We start from the raw sequence: 21,339 nt of genomic DNA, 5'->3' as shown, positions 1-21,339 counted from the left end.
GAGTTAGCTAAAACTAGCATGTTACCTAGATAGAATTATTGTGTAATTAGTATTTTTCCCCCTCCTAGAATTTAGAAAGGCCTTTAGGGATAGTTTTACTCTATGTATTACCCCCCCAAAAAAAAAACAAAAAAACTTCAATTTGAGCCAGTATTCTTTTTATTAATGAATTTTTGTATAGCAAACAGGTTCGTTCAAAAGCATAAAGTTTGTCAGCTTACTCTTCAGAATGTAGACAAACAACTGAATGGCATGAAAATATTTTAAGTCCTCACCGAGGACTCTATTTGAATGGATTTGCTTCAGTCACCAAATAAATCTTGTACATGTGGATATAAAGCACTCCTACATTACGGATTTTACAAAGATAAGGCTCTGATCTTAGCTTATAGTGGAAAAGAGGGTGGAAGGAAGGGAGAGAATGATTTCCGTAATACCTGGTATGATAAGAACAATGCCTAAAGGGGAAATTGATGTCCAGTGGGAGCATAAACAGAGCACTGTGTCTGGTTGGACGTAGTGGTCAGCATGAGAACCAAGAGGAAGGCTGGGCGCGGTGGCTGACACCTGTAATCCCAGCACTTTGGGAGGCCGAGGTGGGCGGATCACGAGGTCAGGAGATCGAGACCACGGTGAAACCCCGTCTCTACTAAAAAATACAAAAAATTAGCCAGGTGCGGTGGCGGGTGCCTGTAGTCCCAGCTACTCGGGAGGCTGAGGCAGGAGAATGGCGTGAACCCGAGAGGCGGAGCTTGCAGTGAGCCGAGATCGCGCCACTGCACTCCAGCCTGGGCAACAGAGCGAGACTCCGTCTCAAAAAAAAAAAAAAAAAAGAACCAAGAGGAAGAGATGCCCCTAGGAAAGGAGTAGAGGAGGTGGAAGAAGATTGCGGAATAGACGTGTGAATTTTAGTGTGGACAGATGTCTGAGCTGTTGGTGGGCCAGCCTCCTGATATTTGGCCTGGAGCTTCAAAGAATGATAGGGTTAGTGATATAGATGCTATTTAAAGCTTTGCAACTCACTATGGAAGATGGATTGTGTGAGGCCCTTGCCAGAGGGTTGTAAATTACATATGCCAGAGGGTGAGGAGGGCCTGAGCCTCCAGAGCAGTAGAAATGGACTTGAGGGAGAGGATGGGGAAAGAGTCAAGGCATGTTTTAGGTAAAAGTGGCAAGTCAGGTGGGAGGTGTGAGGAAGAAGGAAGAGTCAGGGTTACTCAGAAGACACTGGTGCCATGGGCTAAGACTGGGGTACAAGAGAGCAGGTTTGGAGGGGAAAGTGAGCTTAATTCAGTACATCTGGAGTTTTTGAGAAATCTGAAATATCCAAGTGGATATGAAACATCAGAATATTTTGTCATGCGTGAAGGAACCTTACTTGAGTGGATTTGTGTAAGTAAGCAAGAAATTGTCTAGTGAATGGTTAATCTGTAACTGGGAAGAGGCCAATCCTGGGAACACGGATTTGGAAGTAATTAGCATACAAGTGATGTTATAGCCACAAGCACAGATAATATTGTTCAGTCAGGAAGTGAAGGATAGAAGGAGCAGTGAGCTAAGGAGTCCCACCAAGGAAGCTAAGTAGGAATAGAACCTGAATGGCATCTCAAATCAATGAGGGAAGGAATGGATTACCTAATAAGTGGTGTTGGGATAAGTGGTAAACATTTAGAGGGAAACAGAAAAGGTGGGTCCTTGACTCAACTGTACACTGAAATTAATTTTATATGGCATGAAGCTGAAAATGTGAAATACCTTAAATGTACTTGAAGGCAACATCAGGACAATTTGCATAGTCCTGGCATGAGAAAAACCTTTATGGTTAGAAACCACAAAGGACAAAATAGAGAAATCTGATCTAGTAAGAGTTAAACAAAAGACTCACTGGAAAGTAAAAGCGATTGGGAAATCTATTTGCTGTGTATGTAACAGAGCTAATATGCATATTAAGATTTTTTTTCTTAGCAATCATTAAGGAAATGATTAATGCCCAATTAGAAAAAGGGGCAAAAGAGAATAAACAGCTTATAAATAAAGCATTGCAAATTACCAATAAACACATGAAAGGATATTTTAATTATGCAATAAAAAGAAATGCCATTTATGGCCCAACTGAATAATTTTTTTTTTTTAAAGACAATCCTTGGTATTAGTGAGAAGTACTGGGAAATGGAGATGTTCCTGTTTCTTTTTAGAGATAAGTTTTCGTCATGTTTTCCTGCATGTTAAAGATTTCTTGGAGGAATGTTTTCAGGTTGTTTAATAATAGAGCGCTTCATCATTAAAATGGAAGAAACAAGTTCATTCGTTTGGTAGACATTTATATTTATTGAAGACTGTTACATACCAGTCACTCTTATAGCATAGTTGAGGTGGGATATGAGTAGTCAGATGTTACTCTAAAGTATGATAGAGTGAGTCCTGAAAGATGGAAGAATGGGAAATATAGGAGACATTCCAGGGGGCACTCCATGGAGGCAGTGGTTTTGGGAGAGGCCTTGATACCAAAGGGAATGTGGAGTGTTTGGGGAGCTGCTGTGGTATGGAGAGGAAGGGGTTCATGGCCGTCTCGAATGGCTGTGCCCACAGTGTGGAACTGGAACTGTGTGTTGAAGCAGTGGGGAGCCTTTGGAGAATTTTAAGCATGGAAGTGATGTATTCAAACTTGTTTTGACATGCTGAGATTCATAATGGACTGGCTCTTGAATTAACAGGGAAGTCCACACTGCAGTGGAGATTACTAAAACTGACATGGAGGATCCTGAAAAACAAAAACTTTGGAAGACAGTCTATTTTTAAAAGTTCCCAGGAAATGCAAAAGAATTAAGGAAAAAAAATTGACAAGATTATTCTATTTGAATAATAGACCAAAAAGTTATTTTGGGGAATGAATATCCTGCATTATGCACAGTGATAGATTTGTCTTTATAATGTAGCAAATGTTAAATTTCAATATTATTTTCCTACATGTAGAATGCATATTGAAGTATGATACAGTGGAATCCCTAAGCAGCCGAGCTATTCTCTAACTCAGATTCCCAGACTGTCACAGTTCACAGTGCCCGTTGTGTTTTGTTAATGTTTTTCATGATGCTTGTAGTCAAAAGAATTACCTAACAGTTCTCTTTATGAAATAAATGGGTCCAAACAATTTAATGAGTATTTATGATCAAGCACTTTAGTAGCAGTTTGAAGAAATAACGTGTATCCACTTAAAAGGAAAAATATAATTGTCCCTCTCTCTCTGTGGGGGCACGTTCCAAGACCTTCACAGATGTGAAAATCTTTGGATGCCAAGTCCCTAATATAAAATGGTGTGGTATTTGTATATAACCTGTGCTTATCCTCTCATATGCTTTAAATCATCTCTAGATTACTTTAAATCATCCCTAATACAATGTTAATGCTATGTAAGCAGTTGTTAAACGGTACTGTTTTTATACTGTTTATTGTTGTACTGTTATCTTTTATTGGTTTTGTTTTCTGAATATTTTCAATCCAAGGGTAGTTGAATCTGTGGTTGCAGAACCCTGGGATATGGAGGGCCTATGGTAGTATTTTTATTTCATTCTTAAAAAGCCTTAATTACCGATGAGATGTGTGACGCTATTGAGTACTGCATAGCTTCTCAAATCTTGGAAACCAGCACCCTCGTTTCCATTTCTACATTGATTTGTTTGGGTAGTACTTGCGTTTTATCCCAGCAATTACTAGTCCCTCCCTCTCTTCACCAAAGATAAAGATACGATGTCACACATTTTTTTAATGTAGCGTGACCAAATGTTGAAACTGTGGGCTACCTTGAACTAATGGTTTTCAGAGTGTTAGACAGATGTCACTTAGTTTCCTTCAAAACCTTAGATATTCTGTGATAGCTCTGTCGGTTTGCTTTGGTGTCTTGGGGTGCCTCAGTGCAGTTTGGGAGCCAGAGCTTTAACTTAGATTCCTAGTGTTGGCAGTACCTGGGTTAGCATGCAGCCTAACAATGAAAGTATACTGTGTGGGCATATAATCATTTGTGCCTTGGTATTCATTCAGCCAGCTGGCTTAGAGTTTTTGGTGTCTGCTTTGTGCCAGGTACTACTTGGGCACTGAGGGTTACAGTGAACTCGGACGTGTTTGCTCTCAAGGATCTGACGGTCTGTGGGGAGAATTATAAGATTAGGAAGTGAAGCAGTGGAGCAGAAGTCAGCAAACTCTTTCTGTAAAGGGCCAGGCAGTAAATATTTTAGGCTTTGTGGACCATTCAGTCTCTATCCCAGCCACTCAGCTCTAACATTGTCATGGGAAAGTAGCCATAGGTAGTACTTAAACTAATGGGTGTGGCTGTGTCCTAGGAGGATTTACAAAATCAAGAGGCGGGTAAGATTTGGCCTATGGAACATGAATTGTGCAACCCCATGACATAAATATAATTAAAGTGTTGTGGAAGCAGCAGAAGATGGCATCTAACCTGTGGACTCTCAGAGGTGATCACAAACATACCTCCTGCTAGGAGCATCACTGCTGACTTGAGGAGAGTGCAGATGAAATTACCAAGAAGGGAAAATGGGTGCTGCCCTAAGGAGTCCTGAAGGGTCCGGCAGCTGTGGAATGGCAACCATTTTAGTGTGGCCCGGACACACAGCAGAGGCAGTGTGCAAGGCCTCTTTCTAGGTTCTGACTCCAGTTGTATGGATTGTATATTTTCTCTCTTGTTCTTTTTTGTTTTGTACCTCATTTTGGTCAGTCATGTCCTGCAGTAGCTTCCAGAGAATGGGTACACGGAAGGTGATATATCTTTTGACATCTTGCATGTCTTTGTAAAATACATGTTATCCACTCAACGGTTTGAGTATAGAATTTAAGTGTGAAAATAATTTTCACTTGTATTTTGGAAGGTGTTCTTTTTAGCTTTTATTGCTAAGAAGTCTGGTGTGTTCCTCTCCTTCTCAAGAATATTTATGGGTCACACACCTAGTGTCTCATGTACACCCGTAACCTGCTCTGGAAGTGGTGCTGTCACCATCCCTGTGTTACAATGGGGGTTTGTCCACACTCATACCGCAAGTCACAGAGGCCTGACTTGAGTAATTTATTCTGATGTTGTTCTTATTCCTGAGCCCTTGTGTATGGCCTCCACTCCCTGAAAACTTGTAACATCTTTGATGCAGATATTTTGATATTCTCAGTGATGCATCTTGGTATCAGTCTTTTCAAATTCCTTGTGCTAGGTTATGTGGGCTCTTTGCGGACTAGATTTTTGCTAGGACTAGACCTATATACTGATGAATTTTGCATACATCTTTGTTACTGCAGCTATGTGCTAGTTAATCTCCTTGAAACATCACTTTGTTCCAGCTTCCCTCTTTCTGAAAAGCTATTCATGCCTTCCTGTGCAGTCTAGTCTTCCCAGATAGAACTTCTCAGTCTGGCCAAGTTTATGTTTTTCGTAAGTATTTCTTTCTTTTAACTTGAAGAGCCCCTACACTTCACTTCAGTAACACAATGGAGTCTATCAAACTGCAGAGTTTATGATCCTGAAAAGCCTTCTTCACTGGGAGCTAATGCTGGAGGAATTTAAGATCTTGTGGGAGGGAAATGGGATAAGGAAAATAGTTGCTGGTCAAAGTTTTTAAACAACGTTGATGTTTCCTCCTAGGAAACAGTAAAGAAAGGGACACTAGGAAGAATACAAATGAGCAATGCGGGTACTGTTTACTGCCTGTGTGATTGCGCTTGTTTGGCTCAACTCCCAGCATCTCCACTCCTGTAGATGGGTGACCCACTCATAGGCTTATTTACCTTTACAGTAGTTCAGAGTCTTTTCTCCCCCGAGTGTTCCAGCTTAGCATTTAATTTCTTTTGAGAATTAATGACAAGGGAGTTATCTCATTGTATGGCAAAAAGATAGATTCTTGAGATAAAAGATGCTTTGGGCTGTCTTGATTCCTTTCACCCTGACTGTGCAGGTGTTGCCTGAGGCCTCCTTCTGCACACAAGGCTGGAGGCCTCAGTGCCACCAGGCTAGCTTCGTGCCAGCAGGACGTGCTGACTCATTCTCTGTCACGTTTCCTGCTCTGTCTCTACCTACCTGTTCCCCACCACCGCCACCATATTTATGTATATAGAGAGAGGGGTTGGGGGACAGGGGAACAGAGACAAAATAAGCAACAGTTTCTGGTATTTAGCTTTACTTTTCTCAACTCTTTTTTTCTAATTTTCTTCAGCAGAAAAGCCCTAAACCTCATGTACACTGGAACCAGCATTCTCAAGGTTGAGAAAAATACAATTCAAAGTACACGTATGAACACTCATCTTCACAAACAAGGCCTTTAAAAGCTCAGGGGCACGTGTTGACAGGACCGAACTTTGCCATGTGGGGCCCCAGGCTCAAGTTCTGCCTGTGCTTTATGATGGTCTAAGATTGAAGTCAGCATATGTGTAAAGAAATAGAACCAGATATTTTTCTTTCCATTCAGCAATCTTACAAATTTATTCTGCATGATTACTTTTCTTTAGCAGAAGGGTTTATTGACTTTTTAAATCGTTTAAAATAATTAGTATAGGAAACAAACTGGTCACCCTTGGGCAGGAAGGATACTGCCCATGAGCATATTTTGTCTGGCCTTTAGAATGTGTAAAACATATGCATTATTTTCTTACATTTACAAACTTTGGTGTTTCATTTAAAATGCCAGATTTCTACCTCATCTGGAAAAATCAGCATATTTGGCAAAATGAGGCTGGTGGCTGCCACTTTTATGCTAGGCAGAGGGGCTGCAGTTTGCACTTGCTGTGAACACGTTTGTTGCTTGCTTTGCCCCTGCATATGTGCATTTGCACCCTGTTGCCGCATCCTAATTTTGAAAGTTAGCGCCTGAAATTCTGTAAAAATTTGTGCTCCTCTAAGGAATAAAGCATTGACAGGGGAAAAAAGTGAATTCTGACAATGTTTCTATCAGGAGTGAGCCGAGAAAAGCTTCACAAGCATCCCTTTTTTTCTGAAAGTGCCTCGGAAGGCTCTGTTGATGTATTGTTCTGGCCCACAGTAAGTCCATTTGAAAGTTTTGCTTGGTGGAGAAGTCTGATGTGTTGTAAGCACAATATTGTATTGCCCAAATAGACTTGCCCAGAATTCTCTGTATAAATGTATCACACCAGAAAGTCTTCTTTATTATCCTGCTTAAGTTAAGGAGGCTTCAGTGACACTGCCGTTGATCCTTCTGTCCCTGGGCATCGCCTTCCTCCTGCTCACTGACCTCCTCAGCAGAGTCTTTGATCCGTGGCTGTTGCTGGCGTAGGCTTTGTGCGAGCTCGCTACTGTCTGCGTGCCTGTTCCCTGCCAGCAGGAATGGAATATTACAGCTTCGCTTTGGGAAGTCTCTTATGTGGATCCTGAATAGAGAGCATGCCTCTCTGCTCCAATGGTTGAGGCTGAAGCAGGGAGGGATTAAGTGATTTACCCTCAGCCATACCACTAATTAGTAATGTAGCCAAGATTAGCATCTAAATCTGGAAGCACCTGGTCCAGAGCTCTTTCTCAACTGCCTCCTTCCACCCCTTCTTGCACTTCTTCCTGGCATGGCTGTAGGGCCTGTGTCTCTTTTTAGAATAATCGAAACTTGTAGTGAGGGACTGTTTCATTTCAAGATAATGTTTAGCCAGTCAGTGAATATGGTTTATGATTATTTTAGTCAGAGTTTGAGTTTTAGGGTCATGTTTGGCTCCATTACTCAGTTATTCTTATACAGTTGTATAATTCTATAAATTCAGCAACTGGCATTTTGGACATTTTGTGAATACACTTTCATTCTAGTAAGTAAACTCAACGACCCTGGAATTGGCTAGGAAGTTATTCATTCATCTAGAAAATAATAGAACATTTTTGAAATGTGTGCTCACGCCTTGTGCATGTTTTGGTTATAATTAAGCTATTTGGAATTCATTTCCTGGGTTTTTGACAGTACTTAACAGTAGCCAAGAAGAGATCTTGCCATCTGCTTTCACTAAGAAAAATATTTTTTTGAATTCTCTCAATGGGCTCCAGTTATTTAGGTGTTGGATCTCCTTTCCTTTATCGAGTCTCCATTTCTTATCTCTTTTCCCACATTTTCTATTTTTTTTTGTATTTTGTTCTGAAAGATTACTCAGTCTTTTTATTTTAATTTTAATATCAGACAATATGTTTAACTTCTAAGAGCTGTTTTTATTTCCTGTTATTCCTTTTTCATTGCATCCTCTTGTTTTTTATAGTTATGCCATGTTTGCTCAGAGGACACTATTTAGGGTTTTTTAGGTTCTTTTTTTTTCTTTTAAGTTTTCTTGTTTCCTATATCATCCCCATTTTCTCTGGAAGTACTTTTTATTTTCCTTTTGGTTATCCTAAATTTCTCTTTAATATTTTAGCCTTTGCTTACATGTTTTGTGATCTTTGGTGCCCTGTGCCAGTGTTGTAATAAATGAGGCAATTTTAGGTCTGACACAAGAGTTTTCAGTGTATCATAAGGACCTTGTTGGCTGGCGGTGTCCCTCTAGGAAGAAAGGATGAAGGGTGGATGGGAATTTCATTACTCTGGGGGATCCGTAAGTGTCCAATGTGCAACATCTCCATACTGTTACCCTAGTTTTTTCTTTTTAAATTATTAAATTTGTATGAAATAGAAACTTTCCATCACCATGTAAATAGGAGACAAAACTAATATTACTTGTCATAAATGACTAAACACAAGTTAACATACTAATAAAATACATAAAAATATCAATCCAGGTATCACTTAAAATTGTCAAAAATTCAGTCTCGTGCACTGCTTTTCTACATTTTAGTAGGGTTGGAGTAGAGTTGATAGCCATGTGCTTATAATTTCATTGTAATTTTATAATTATAGTTATAATCTTTAACTTGAAGCCCATCATTTGAAAATTGGCCTTGTAGTAGATACCTAAAGCAACAGCTGTGTCCAATTATTGATGTCTCCACAAGCCAGGGAAGCTTGAGTTTGAGTATCTCCAAAGTCTCTAAATGTACAGTATTTCAGAATCTGTCAGAATCTATTTGAGTGTTTGTGTGCACAGTATAAGGTGAGCCTTCAGAACAATCTGAACACCATCTGGAATTCCTCTCCTAACCTAGGACTGACTGCATTGCACAGATGATGGATATTTATGTATGTTTGAAACGACCATCCTCAATGGTGGACAATAAAAGAATGAGGACTGCTTCAAATTTCCAGTGGCTGTTATCAACATTTATTCTTCTATATCTAATGAATCAAGTAAATAGCCAGAAAAAGGGTAAGTGCATCAGCCTTCCAGAGAATGAACAGATTGCAGTTTTATTTCCATTTTGATGACGAAGCAATTTTGTTGCTTTATTGACCCCTTTAGGATTTTGTTGGTTAAAATTCATTTTTTGTCATCTTTTTTCTATGTACTTTTAGTTTCTTTTAAAAAGATCCTTAATGATAGATCAAAATATTATTTTACTATGAAAAATTAAAATATAATTTACATACAATAAAATTTGCCTTTTTGAGATTCAGTTCTGTGAGTTTTGACAATGAATGTGGTTATGTAACTAACTACCAGCACAATCAAGATAGGGAACAGCCCCAGCACTGCAAAAGCTTCCTGGCTCCTCTGTAGTCAGCCCTCCCAGGCCCATCCCCTACCAGCACTGCCTTGTCTCCATAGACACTGTTTTCTGTCTCTATAATGTTACCTTTTTAGAATGTCATATCAATGAAATCCAAATATTTTTAAATGTATTATGTTACATCTTAAATATATTAAGAATGTTTATGTAGATATTTTATAGCTTATTTATATAAAGAAATTATCATCCTCCTGCCCCTTGGTTTAGTTTTTATATTATTTCCATATTTAAACAGATCTCTTTTCCCCAAGGTCATTCATTAAATTACTTTATTATTATGATGATTGCTGCTTTATAATATGAGTACTTTTAATGTAATATTTGTTTTTCTGTCATATAAATAGCTTTATAATTTATTGCTACAGTGAATATCATACCAACCATGTACAAAAACAAAAACATTTTTCATAAACATTTACAGAATCTGAGATGGACTACCTTTTTTATTCTATAGTTGCCTTTTCCCCTTGTTTCCCTTCTTTCTTCCCTCTTTCCCTCTCTCTTATACCCCCCTTCTTTTTACTCATTTTCTTTTCGGGGTGACTTTTTTCATTGCATAGTGCTTACATATTCCGTGATGTAATGTTATTTTATAGATGTGAATAAGTACTAGTAGGATTGTAATCTTCTGAATTGTTACTTTCCAATTGTTTAGGCCCACACCAAAAATATATTTCTCAAATGAACTCATGAGTTTATTACTGTGTAAATTTAATATACTTCATAATAACCTACCTTGGGAATTCTACCAAGGTACCTACCTTGGGAACCTACCTTGGGAATTCTACCAAGGGGGCAGTCTGGTAGCAAGCAATGAAGTGGGGGTGACTAGGAGTTTCAAAGTTTTGTTTAAAGACTTGGAAGGAACATCATTTTTACTTAAGACTTCTTTGTTTTTGTTTTTTGTTTTTTCCTCAGGTGGGGCCATTGAAGATTCAAGAGTGCTAGAATCCCCCACTCAGGCCCTCTCTTGGTCCCATTATTGAATCTACATGACTAGCCACTCACTCCCTTAATGTGTCTTAGTTGCTTGGAAGTGGAATTTGTGATAGCAGCCTAACCCCAAAATGGTCTAGTAGCTGGCCCACTTTCATCAGTTTGCCCTTTAGGTTTTTTTTAACCAAAGCTGCAAAAAGAAATAGAAAACCAGTCCACTCCCATGACTGCAGGATCATCTCTTTGAAAAAAAACATGGGCTCTCTGCAGACACACATGCTTGTGCTTATAACTGAAAATGGTTTACCTTTTAGAGTGCAGTTGACTTATTCAGTATATTCTGTGTTTATGTGTGTGTGTGTGTGTCTGTCTGTCTGTCTGTCTGTCTCCTTCTCCAGGGGCTCCTCATGATTTGAAGTGTGTAACTAACAATTTGCAAGTGTGGGACTGTTCTTGGAAAGCACCCTCTGGAACAGGCCGTGGTACTGATTATGAAGTTTGCATTGAAAACAGGTAATTTTACTTTAATTCGCAATGAGCTAGGTTGAATTGCAGAAACGACCCTCAGTTCTTACCTTGTTGCTTGTGAAACTAAAGGGTTATTTCCTGCTTGTGTTCTGTGTCCAGCAGAGTCTGCCGTGACCTCTGCCTCATTTTTCTCCTGTAGGGCACCAGGCATTATGAGGTGTGATGGCAAGGTGAGAAGAGGGGACAGAGTCTGCACTGGCTTTCAGTGCAGATCTGGTAGATAAGACTGTCACTCAGATTTCTGCCACCAAATAAAGCCACATGGCCATACCTTGCTTTCAGAGAGGCAGGGAAGGACAGTCTTAGTGTGAGTCCAGAAGGGGGAGCCTGAAAAGTTTGCTAAAGAGCACACATGCCCACCGCAGGCCAAACAGAGAGGAAGTTAGTTCTGGCCCCCTGCTCCCCTGGGAGGTCACAATAAACAAATAGTAGCAAGGCTGTGGGTTTTGTGCACAGGAGTGGACACTAGGAGTATGAATGTCTAGAAAGGCTGTCAGAGGAAGTGTAATTCTGGAGTAGGCACAGTCAGTTTTCTCAGCAGAAAAGGAATAGGAGGACATTCTACCCTGAAAGAATATTGAGTACAATGGCTTGAATGTATGAGATGGCATGATTTGGAGAATTCCGGTGTTTTTGCATTGCCGATGCCTAAAAAAGCCTCGCCATGCGAGAGGTTTAGAAGGAGATGAGCTGGACCCATTCAAGTCCAGAGTCCTAAGCACCCAGCCCTAAGGCTGGGGCTGGGTGGTTGGTGGGGGCAGGAAAGCAGGAGGCATGGAAAGTCCTTTCAGTAAAGTAAAAATTTTTATAAGAAGTTTGAAACATATATGAACAACAGTATAAGGAATATAAGCATGCTCTGGAGAGATATCAAGGGTTGTGGAACAAGAGAGGAAAATATCATTTTGCCTAAGAGATACCAGGGGAACTGGAAGCATTTTGAAAACAGAACTGAAGAGGAAGTTCTGTTAAGAATAAACCATGAGCCAAGGCAGAGGAGCAGGGGAGTTGCCAGTTTCATTTCCTTCGTCAGCATCCATTGAACATCATCCTAGCATGAGGAGCGTTGTGATGCACTGGTCCCTCAGTGAAGGGGTGGAGTGTGAGCAGTGGAAGTCAGCCTACAAAGGGAAGGTTGAGGTGGGATTTTGAAAGGCATGCAAAAACTCCAGCTGTTTGGAGTCATCTATGCTTACTCTACTTTTGGTGCAATGAGGTTGTTTTTCCTACCCCCACATTGGTAAAATTACTATCAATCTGTTTTTTCAGTCTTAAAATGCAGTACAACCTATTATGTTTTTGCAACAAAAAGGGCATAAAGTATTTTCCATCGTATTTTGTGTTAACCAAATTACGTATTTTGTGTTAACCAAATGAAAATTATACTATTAATTTTATTTGCTAATTAAAATTCAATTTCTTATTACAGGTCCCATTCTTGTTATCAGTTGGAGAAAACCAGTATTAAAATTCCAGCTCTTTCACATGGTGATTATGAAATAACAATACATTCTCTACATGATTTTGGAAGTTCTACAAGTAAATTCACACTAAATGAACAAAACGTTTGTAAGTATTTGAAAACAAACTAAATTTTAAAGTAACTCAAGTGTCACTTGTTAATATTGTGGTGCTTTCTAGTTTTTTGAATTTCATGTGTTATGCTATTACTTTTAATTCACTCAGCAACCTTCCTATGAATTGTAGATGGTAGCCAGGATCAGAAGGAAGCAAACTTTTCTTCTGGCCAGTCAAAATAGCCCAGAATTCAGGCTCCTTCCCTCAGTTCCATACTCTTTCCATAGCCCCCTTGACTTCTGCATACCTTCCAGAATTTCTCAGATGCCCTTTGCTCTAGGGCGTAGTCTTATCTGGGAAGCTACTGAAAAATGACAGTATTAGAATCAGAAAGGCAAATCAAGACAGACTATAGGAGACTCAGTCGATTAATAGTTCATTGTGTTTTACATATCATGTAATGTATTGGTAGCATTATAAATAATAATGGTCCTGATCGTGATTAGAATAACAGTATTGGGATAAGAAAATTGAAAAGCAAATTAGGTGAGTGTAAGGAACGGAGGAGACGGATACATCAGCAAATCTTTGAGCACCTCCTGTGTGCAAGAGAAGCTCTGCAATGCATGTATAGCTGTCCTTTAGAGGATCTGGATCTCTTGACAATTTGCTACTAAATAAAAGTGTGAAAATTAAGTGTCTGTGGATCTAAAGATGCTTTCTAAATTATATAAAGCAAACAAGATTTTATATATATATATATACACACACACACAAACAGTAAAGTTTGTACTTACCATGTGTAAGCATGAAAAATTTTTCATAAGATTTTTAATTTCTGCATTTCTTAAAATCACCTGAAAATTTGGGTCCTTCTGAAGCAGAATGTGGGTCCTGTAAAAAAAAAGCTGGGAATACTCTTATCTCCTTTTGTCCTAAGGAAGCAGGAGCACGTAGATTATGGGTAAAGCTGAATTAGCGTTAGAAGAAAATAAGAAAGATTTTCATTAAATTTCTTCCCTATCTGAGTTTCTAGAAAGCAAGTTAACATTGTCCTCACATGTCTGTTTAGCACAAAGAAATGCAGATGGCAGTTAATGGGAGCTTAGGGGAAACTTCCCTGTATGCTATAAAGAAAAGAAAGGGAACAGTGGCTTTTTAAAATCCTTGTATTTGTAATTATGGCCATTACTGTCTTTAGCTTGAAATGTTGGATATTACTTGTGTTTTTAACAGTAGCTCACTGCTATTTAAATAAAATGTAAATTATGTGGACTTTTCAGGGAGGGAAGCATTTTAAAGATGAGCGTTGTCTTAGTAAAATACTCCCGTGTTTCATAAATTGTAAGTTACTACATCATGTGACATCCTGAATCATTTGAAAGAAGAGCTGTGTTCTTGGAAGCCTCTTGCTCTTTTCTGGTCACACTGGCACCCTGAACTTTCCCTGTCCTGGCACTAAATCAACTTCTTGCCTCCCATTTGTCTGCATTTTTCCTTTTCCACAAGCAGCTGCCCACTTACTTATAACTTCTTTTTAAAGCATCCTCCACTGTCCTTATACAGCTGTGTAACTGTTGACTTTGCTTTGTAGTTTAGACTGTAAATCCACATGTTCTGTGTCCTGTACAGCCCTAAATACTTTACATAAATCCAGTGTCGAACACTGTATTGGGCAAATTTTAGTTAAACCTATTTTTAAGAACCATTTTTAAGTTCCGAGATTAATGTGTATTGGTTTGTTCTGCCCTTTTTGTTATTTAGCATATTCAGCTACCCTAGCCCTGCACTGTCCTGCAGTTTTGGGCTTACCATGACTATATGTAATTGGTCCTTGAGCTTCTAGGATAGAAATGAGGCAAGAAAGGGTGAGTCTGTGGATTTCTTCTAACTCACATTTACTTTACTGTTATTTGAGGAGGAAACATGCAAGAAAGTTCAAGTCTCTCTGATTCTCAAACCAGAAAGTCTGCATTTCATAGAATGGAACATGCTCATACCTTCTTTGTTTTCCATTGGTCCAAAATTTTCCATGATTTGTCTGCCCTTAGGGAGAGTTAATGATTTTCAAGGATACATTACTCTTCCTGCTACCTTTTTTAGTGTCCTGGATTCTCCCTAGGAGATGCCTAAACCTTTGAGCATGGATTTTTTTCTCTTTACCTTTTGTAATGCAGCTTCAGAGCCCACTGTTCTCCTAAACTTCTTTCTCAGATATTAACAGTAGCCTCGCCAGTGGTTTTTCCACAGTCTTCCTCTATAAACTGTTTTATTTGGCCCAGGTAACAACTATTTGTTTTTATTTCGATGATCCTGGATTTTCTCTGTTTTCCTTCCGCTTCTAGGATTCCCTCTCTGGATTCATGTTGGTGTTTTTGGCTCCTTGAAGGTGTAATTGTCTATTGGCAGCCCCTAAAAGGAGCTTTGGCTGGTTTATGTCTTTGTGTTCATGCTCTTTTCTACCACTACACTCAGTGAGTTCCTTTTAAGTCTGCATCCATGGTTCTGACTCCATGGTGTCTTCTTCCCCTGACACTTACTCATCCATAGCCAGGCTTCTGTGTCTCTTCGCAGTGGTTTCCGATTCCTTTTGCTCCTCTTGCTGCTTTCTGAGCTAGAAACTTGAGAGAATATTGGTTGTTTCCCTTTTTCATTAGAACCAATCCTTTATTTCTTCAATGTAGTCATTTCTTTGAAATGTCCATGACATCTTTTCCATAGATGGCATCTTAGTTTATATCCTTGTTACTCTAGCCAGGATTGCTCCAGTGGTCTCCTAATTTGTCACCTTATCACCTGTCTCAGTCCCCCGCAGTCTGTGTTGCATACCACTGATAAAGGAACCTTTCTGACACAATTCTTGTATCCTGCTACTTCTGCACAGTAACCACTGGCTTCTTAACTCAATGCCTTCGTCACTGAGACAGTCCTGCTACTATTTAATGGTATCTAAAATCAGTAATGCCCATAACATTTCTCAAGTGGGTGACATCCCCCAGCACGAGAGACTCTGACACCAGGAAATGCCTGAGACAGCTGCAGAGAAAATAGAGAGAAGCCTTTACCAAAGGAAGCTTTCTATATTTTGTTATTTTCTTAGGGCTGGCCTACAGCCATACAGAGGAAACTCGTTTTCTTCTCTCTGATGTTGCCTACCTGTAGGTTCCTGACTAAATGACACTAGAGTACTGTGGAAACCTAGTTGCTGTTTGTCTTAGAAAATGTGCTGTGGATTTGAAACAGCCAGCTAATAAATAATTTTCTTAAATTTGGCTAATGAAGCATTGGGAGCTACCTTTACAAATAAATAATATATATGTTCCCCTTTTTCAGAAATTTGAGAGAATATTGGTCGTTTCCCTTTCTCATTAGAACCAACCCTTCATTTCTTTGATCCAATCATTTCTTTGAAATATCCATGACATTTTATCTTTTCCATAATATGTGGCATCTCAGTCCATGTCCTTATTACTAGGTTCTAGAGTTTCCTTTTAAATCTTGATTATTGATTTTTTGATCAAGAAGGAATAGAGTTTATAAGTAGTTGATCAGCGGAGTTACAGTCTGAAAAATCATTACTTATTTTACTAAGTTTTCTCTTTTGTTTCCTTTTTTTAAAGCCTTAATTCCAGATACTCCAGAGATCTTGAATTTGTCTGCTGATTTCTCAACCTCTACATTATACCTAAAGTGGAACGACAGGGGTTCAGTTTTTCCACACCGCTCAAATGTTATCTGGGAAATTAAAGTTCTACGTAAAGAGAGTATGGCGCTCGTAAAATTAGTAAGTTTGAACATAGATTTTCTTCCTATGACATTAAAGAAACTGAATAATTTTTTTCAAGAAGCCTTAAGGTGGTATCAGTGAACTTTTGGATTATTTAGGAAGTAAATCAGATACCTTTCAGGGTTCATTAAAAACATCATGCATGATTTAAAAATCACTTGTTAATTATTAAATGATGTGTAACCATTACAGATAGCGTAGGAAATTAGGGGAGAAATAAGCCGTGATTCTACCACTTGAAAATAGTAAGTACTGTTTTTGTGTATTCCTGTCTGGACTTGTTTATATGCATGTTTTTGTGTAAATGAAAGTGTACATTTAATTTAGTGTATTATTTTACCTTTGTCTAATGTTTTGAAGCATGTGTAGCCAGAGCTTAGCCATAGAGAATTTTTTTTATAAATCTATAAGCTTGAATTTATCAGTACATGCTTTTTCCCTCTCTTGTTTTTTCGATCCTGTTTATGAATGGCCTCTATGGAGTAATGAACAACAGTTATGAAAAGTTTGACAGCTGTTACCTGGAAATGCTCACTTTCAGCCTTTTACTCTTTTTCTTGATAGATTTGTAGTTTGCTTAGTTACAGGTTTAAGAATTAGAAGACCATCTCGTGATTTTACAGTTTATTTCTTCAAGTTGCTCAAGTACATAGATAAAATAGTAAAGATAATAAAAAAGATTATTCTATATTTCATACTTTCTTATTGTTTCTCTTTGACAACCCATGTATTTCATTCCTAAAATAACAATAGTCAGCTAGCACCTAGCCTATATGGGACAATAGCCTATTGCTTCTAGGCCACATACAAACCTGTATGGCGTGTTACTGTACTGAATAATGGAGGCAATTGTAATATAATGGTATTTCTGTATCTGAATATAGAAAAGATATGTAAAAATATGGTATAGAAGACTTTAAATGGAGGAGGAGCTTCAAGATGGCTGACTAGAGGCATCTCGTACTCACTTTATCTACAAAGAAGAACCAAGATAGGGAATAGTAGATCATCACACTTCAAATAGATCATCCTAGAGAGAGCATCGGGATTCAAGAGAAGTGACAGTAAGCACCTAAAGCAGGGAAGGAAGAGGCAAGTGAGGCAGCCAGCAGAACACCAGCAGTGGCTCCACTGCTAAAGTGCATTCCATGTGCCCAGAATCCCCTGCCTGCAGCTGCTGAAGCACAAGTGGGGCATGATGTGCCACCGCTAAGGCCGAAGCGTGAGTGAAGTGCAGACTACAGCTACTGAGACTAGAATGCAAATTGTGCGTTCCCCACTTGCATGCCTGTGGCTACCATTGAAAGCAATCTCTTCCTCCTCAGTAGAAGGGCCGCAGCACAGCCACTGCTGCTGTCCACCTGAGCATTCTGGAGGGAGCATGGGGAACACTGCATGCCTGCCTACCACAGCTAGTGTCTACATGTACTATGAGAGGGCCTGAGGACAAGCCCACCCAGCTTTGTTCCCTTGCCCTGGTGCCAGAACTTACAGCCTATGGACCTAGGAATCACCTAGCCTAGTCTACCACTATCAGCACCTGAGCACCTCTCCTAGGGGCCTGAGATTGGGCCCATACACCCTGCTGCTACCACCACAGCTGGCACCTACTGCACATGCTACCTGCGGGCCTGAAGACTGGCCCACTCAGCACATTGTATCTACTGCCAGCACCAGAGTGCACTGCTCAAGACCCAGAGGGTTATCCTACCACTGCTACTGCCGTCACCCACACCACGCCTGCTGGCCAGGGGCCTGAGAACATACCCAGCCCACCACTGTCAATACCAGCATCCAAGCAAGCCACCTGGAAGCTCAAGAATTGGCCCCCTTGGACCCAGTAACAATGGGGCCAGTGAATGCCATCCTGGGGTCCAAAGACAGGCATACTCAGCTTACAACTTCCACTGCTGGGACCCAAAGACTGGACCACTTACACCACTCTTATTCAACAATAGTACTGGAAGTGCTAGCCAGAGCAGTCGGGCAAGAGAGAAAATAAAAGGGATCTAAATTGGGAAAGAGAGAGTCAAATTGTCCCTCTTTGCTGGTGATATAATCTTGTATCTAGAAAAGCGTAGACTCCCCCAAAAAACTTACATCTGTAAATAAAGTTAGTAAAGTTGCGGGAGGTAAAATCAGTATAGAAAAATGAAAAGTGTTTCTATATGCTAATAATGAACTGGCTGAAAAAGAAATCAAGAAAGCCATCCCATTTACAATAGCTACAGAAAAATAAAATATCTAGGAATAAATTTAACCAAGTAATTGGAAGATCTCTATAAGGAAAACTACAAAACTGATGAAAGAAATTTAAGAGGACACAAAGACATTCCATGCTCACAGATTGGAAGAATTAATATCATTAACAGAACCAAACTGCCCAAAGCAATCTGCACATTTAGATTCAATGCAGTCCCTGCCAAAATGCCAATGTCATTTTCCACAGAAATAGAAAAAACAGTCCTAAAATTTGTATGAAGTCAAAAGAAGCCCAAATAGCTAAAGCAGTCCTGAGTAAAAGAACAAACTTGGTGACATCACACTACTCAACTTCAAAATATATTAAAAGGTTATCTATAGTAATCAAAACAGCATGGTACTTGTATAAAAACAGATACATAGACCAGTGGAACAGAATAGAGAATCCAGAAATAACTATGTTTTTATAGCGAACTGATCTTTGACAAAGGTACCAAGAACATACATAGTTGGGGAAAGGATATCATCTTCAATAAATGGTACTGGGAAAATTGGATATTCATATGCAGAAGAATGAAACTGGATCTCTGTCTCTCATATACAAAAATCAACTCAAGATAGATAAAAGACTTAAACGTAAGACTGAAACTGTAAAACTACTAGAAGAAAACATGGGGAAAACACTACAGGACATTGGTCTAGGTAAAGATTTTATGGCTAAAACTACAAAAGCACAGACAACAGAAGCAAAAATAGACAGATTATATTAAACTAAAAGGCTTCTGCACAGCAGTGGAAACAGTGGAGTGAAGAGACAGTCGGTTGAATGGGAGAAAACATTTCCAAACTATTCATCCAACAAAGGACTAATATCCAGAATCTACCGTGAACTAAAACAACTCAACAATTAAAAAATTAATACTCCCATTGTAATGTGGGCAAAGGACATGAATAGACATTTCTCAAAAGAAGACGTAAGGACAACAGGTGTATGAAAAAATGCTCAATATCACTACTTACCAGGGAAATACAAATTAAAATCACAGTCAGATCAGCTCACCTCCGTTAGAATGGCTGTTATTAAAAAGACAAAAAAAAAACATATATTGGTGAGGATGTGGAGCATGGGAAGCTCTTATACAATGCGATTGGGAATGTAAATTAGCATAACTACTATGGAAATTGGTATGGAGATTTCTCAAAAAACTAAAAAGAGAACTCCTATAGGATCCAGCAGTCCCACTTCTGGGTATCTGTCCAAAGGAAAAGAAATCAGTATATTAAAGGGTTACCTGAATTCACATGTTTATCATGCCACTATTCACAATAGAAAATATGTGGAATCAACCTAAGTGTCCCTCAGTAGATGAGTGGATAAAGAAAATGTGATATATACATACAATGGAATTCTGTTTGGCCATAAAAAAGAATGAAGTCATGTCATCTTCAGCAACCAGGATAGAACTAGAGGCCACTATGCTAAGTGAAATAAGCCAGGCACAGAAAGATAAATGTAGTGTGTTCTCACTCACTCATGGAGACTAAAAAAGCTGATCTCATGGAGGTAAGGATATTAGTAATAGAATGATAGATACTAGAGACTGAGAAGGGTGTGTTGGTGGGACAGGGGCAGGAAGAGAGGTTGGTGAATGGGTACAAATATACAGTTAGATAGAAGATATAAGTTCTATGTTAGATAGCCAAGTAGGGTTACTGTAGTTAGCATCCATGTATTATATATTTCAAAGTAGCTAGAAGACTTGAAATGTTCCCAACACATAGAAATGATAATACTCATGAGATAATGGATACCCCAAATACCCTGACTTGATCATTACACATTCTGTGCATGTAACCAGTACTCACATGTATCCCATAAATACTATGTATCAATAAAATGTTTAAAGAGATAAAAAATGGTACACCTGTATAAGGCACTTACCGTGAATGGAGCTTGCAGGACTAAAAGTTTCTCTGGGTGAGTCAGTGAGTGAATGTGAGGGCCTAGGACATGACTGTTCACCACTGTAGTCTACATGGTACAATTAGACCACACTAAACTTATAAAACTTTTTATCTTTCTTTGGTAATAAATTAACCTTAGCTTACTGTAACTTTTTTATTTCAGAACTTTTAATTTTTAAAAAATGTTTTGACTCTTTTATATTAACACTTAGCTTAAAACACATTGTACAGCTGTACAAAAATATTTTTATATCCTTACTCTATAAGCTTTTTTGTATTTTTAAAAATTATTTTTCTTTAACTTTGTAAACTTTTTTGTTAAAAACAAGGACAAAAACACACACATTAGCCTAGGCCTACACAGGGCCAGGATCATCAGTATAACAGTCTGCCACCTCCACATCTTGTCCTACTGGAAGGTCTTCGGGGCAGTAACATGCATGGAGCTGTCATCTCCTCTGGTAACAATGCCTTCTTCTGGAATACCTCCTGAAGGACCTGCCTGAGGCTGTTTTACAGTTAACTTTTAAAAACATGTAGAAGGAGTACCCTCTAAAAAGATAGAAAGTATAGTACACTAAAACATACACCAGTAACATAGTCATTTATTATTATCAAGTATTATGTACAGAGCACAATTATATGTGTTATACTCTTATACCAGCAGCACAGTATGTTTGTTATTCCAGCATCACCACAGACACATGAGTAATACATTGCACTATGATATTATGTTGGCTATGATGTCACTTGGTAATAGGAATTTTTC

General features: G+C 38.9%; 1 protein-coding gene across 5 annotated transcripts in view; it reads left to right on the top strand.

Moving 5' to 3' along the window:
- The window catches only part of LIFR (LIF receptor subunit alpha), an 81,711-nt gene that overhangs the window by 16,757 nt on the left and 43,615 nt on the right, over positions 1 to 21,339 (top strand). For all 5 annotated transcript variants that reach the window (XM_063664747.1, XM_063664748.1, XM_063664749.1 and 2 more), the window contains 4 exons: positions 9,113 to 9,273; positions 10,969 to 11,083; positions 12,528 to 12,667; positions 16,237 to 16,400. In XM_063664747.1, coding sequence (XP_063520817.1) covers positions 9,132 to 9,273; positions 10,969 to 11,083; positions 12,528 to 12,667; positions 16,237 to 16,400 — 561 coding nt within the window. In that variant the 5' untranslated portion in view covers positions 9,113 to 9,131. The remainder of the gene's footprint in view (positions 1 to 9,112; positions 9,274 to 10,968; positions 11,084 to 12,527; positions 12,668 to 16,236; positions 16,401 to 21,339) is intronic.

The sequence above is a fragment of the Pongo pygmaeus genome, chromosome 4 (genome assembly GCF_028885625.2).
Source record: "Pongo pygmaeus isolate AG05252 chromosome 4, NHGRI_mPonPyg2-v2.0_pri, whole genome shotgun sequence".
In the NCBI taxonomy this organism is placed as follows: Eukaryota; Metazoa; Chordata; class Mammalia; order Primates; family Hominidae; genus Pongo; species Pongo pygmaeus.
The sequence above is the reverse complement of the archived record's forward strand: the minus strand, read 5'-3'. Positions and strand labels throughout refer to the sequence as shown.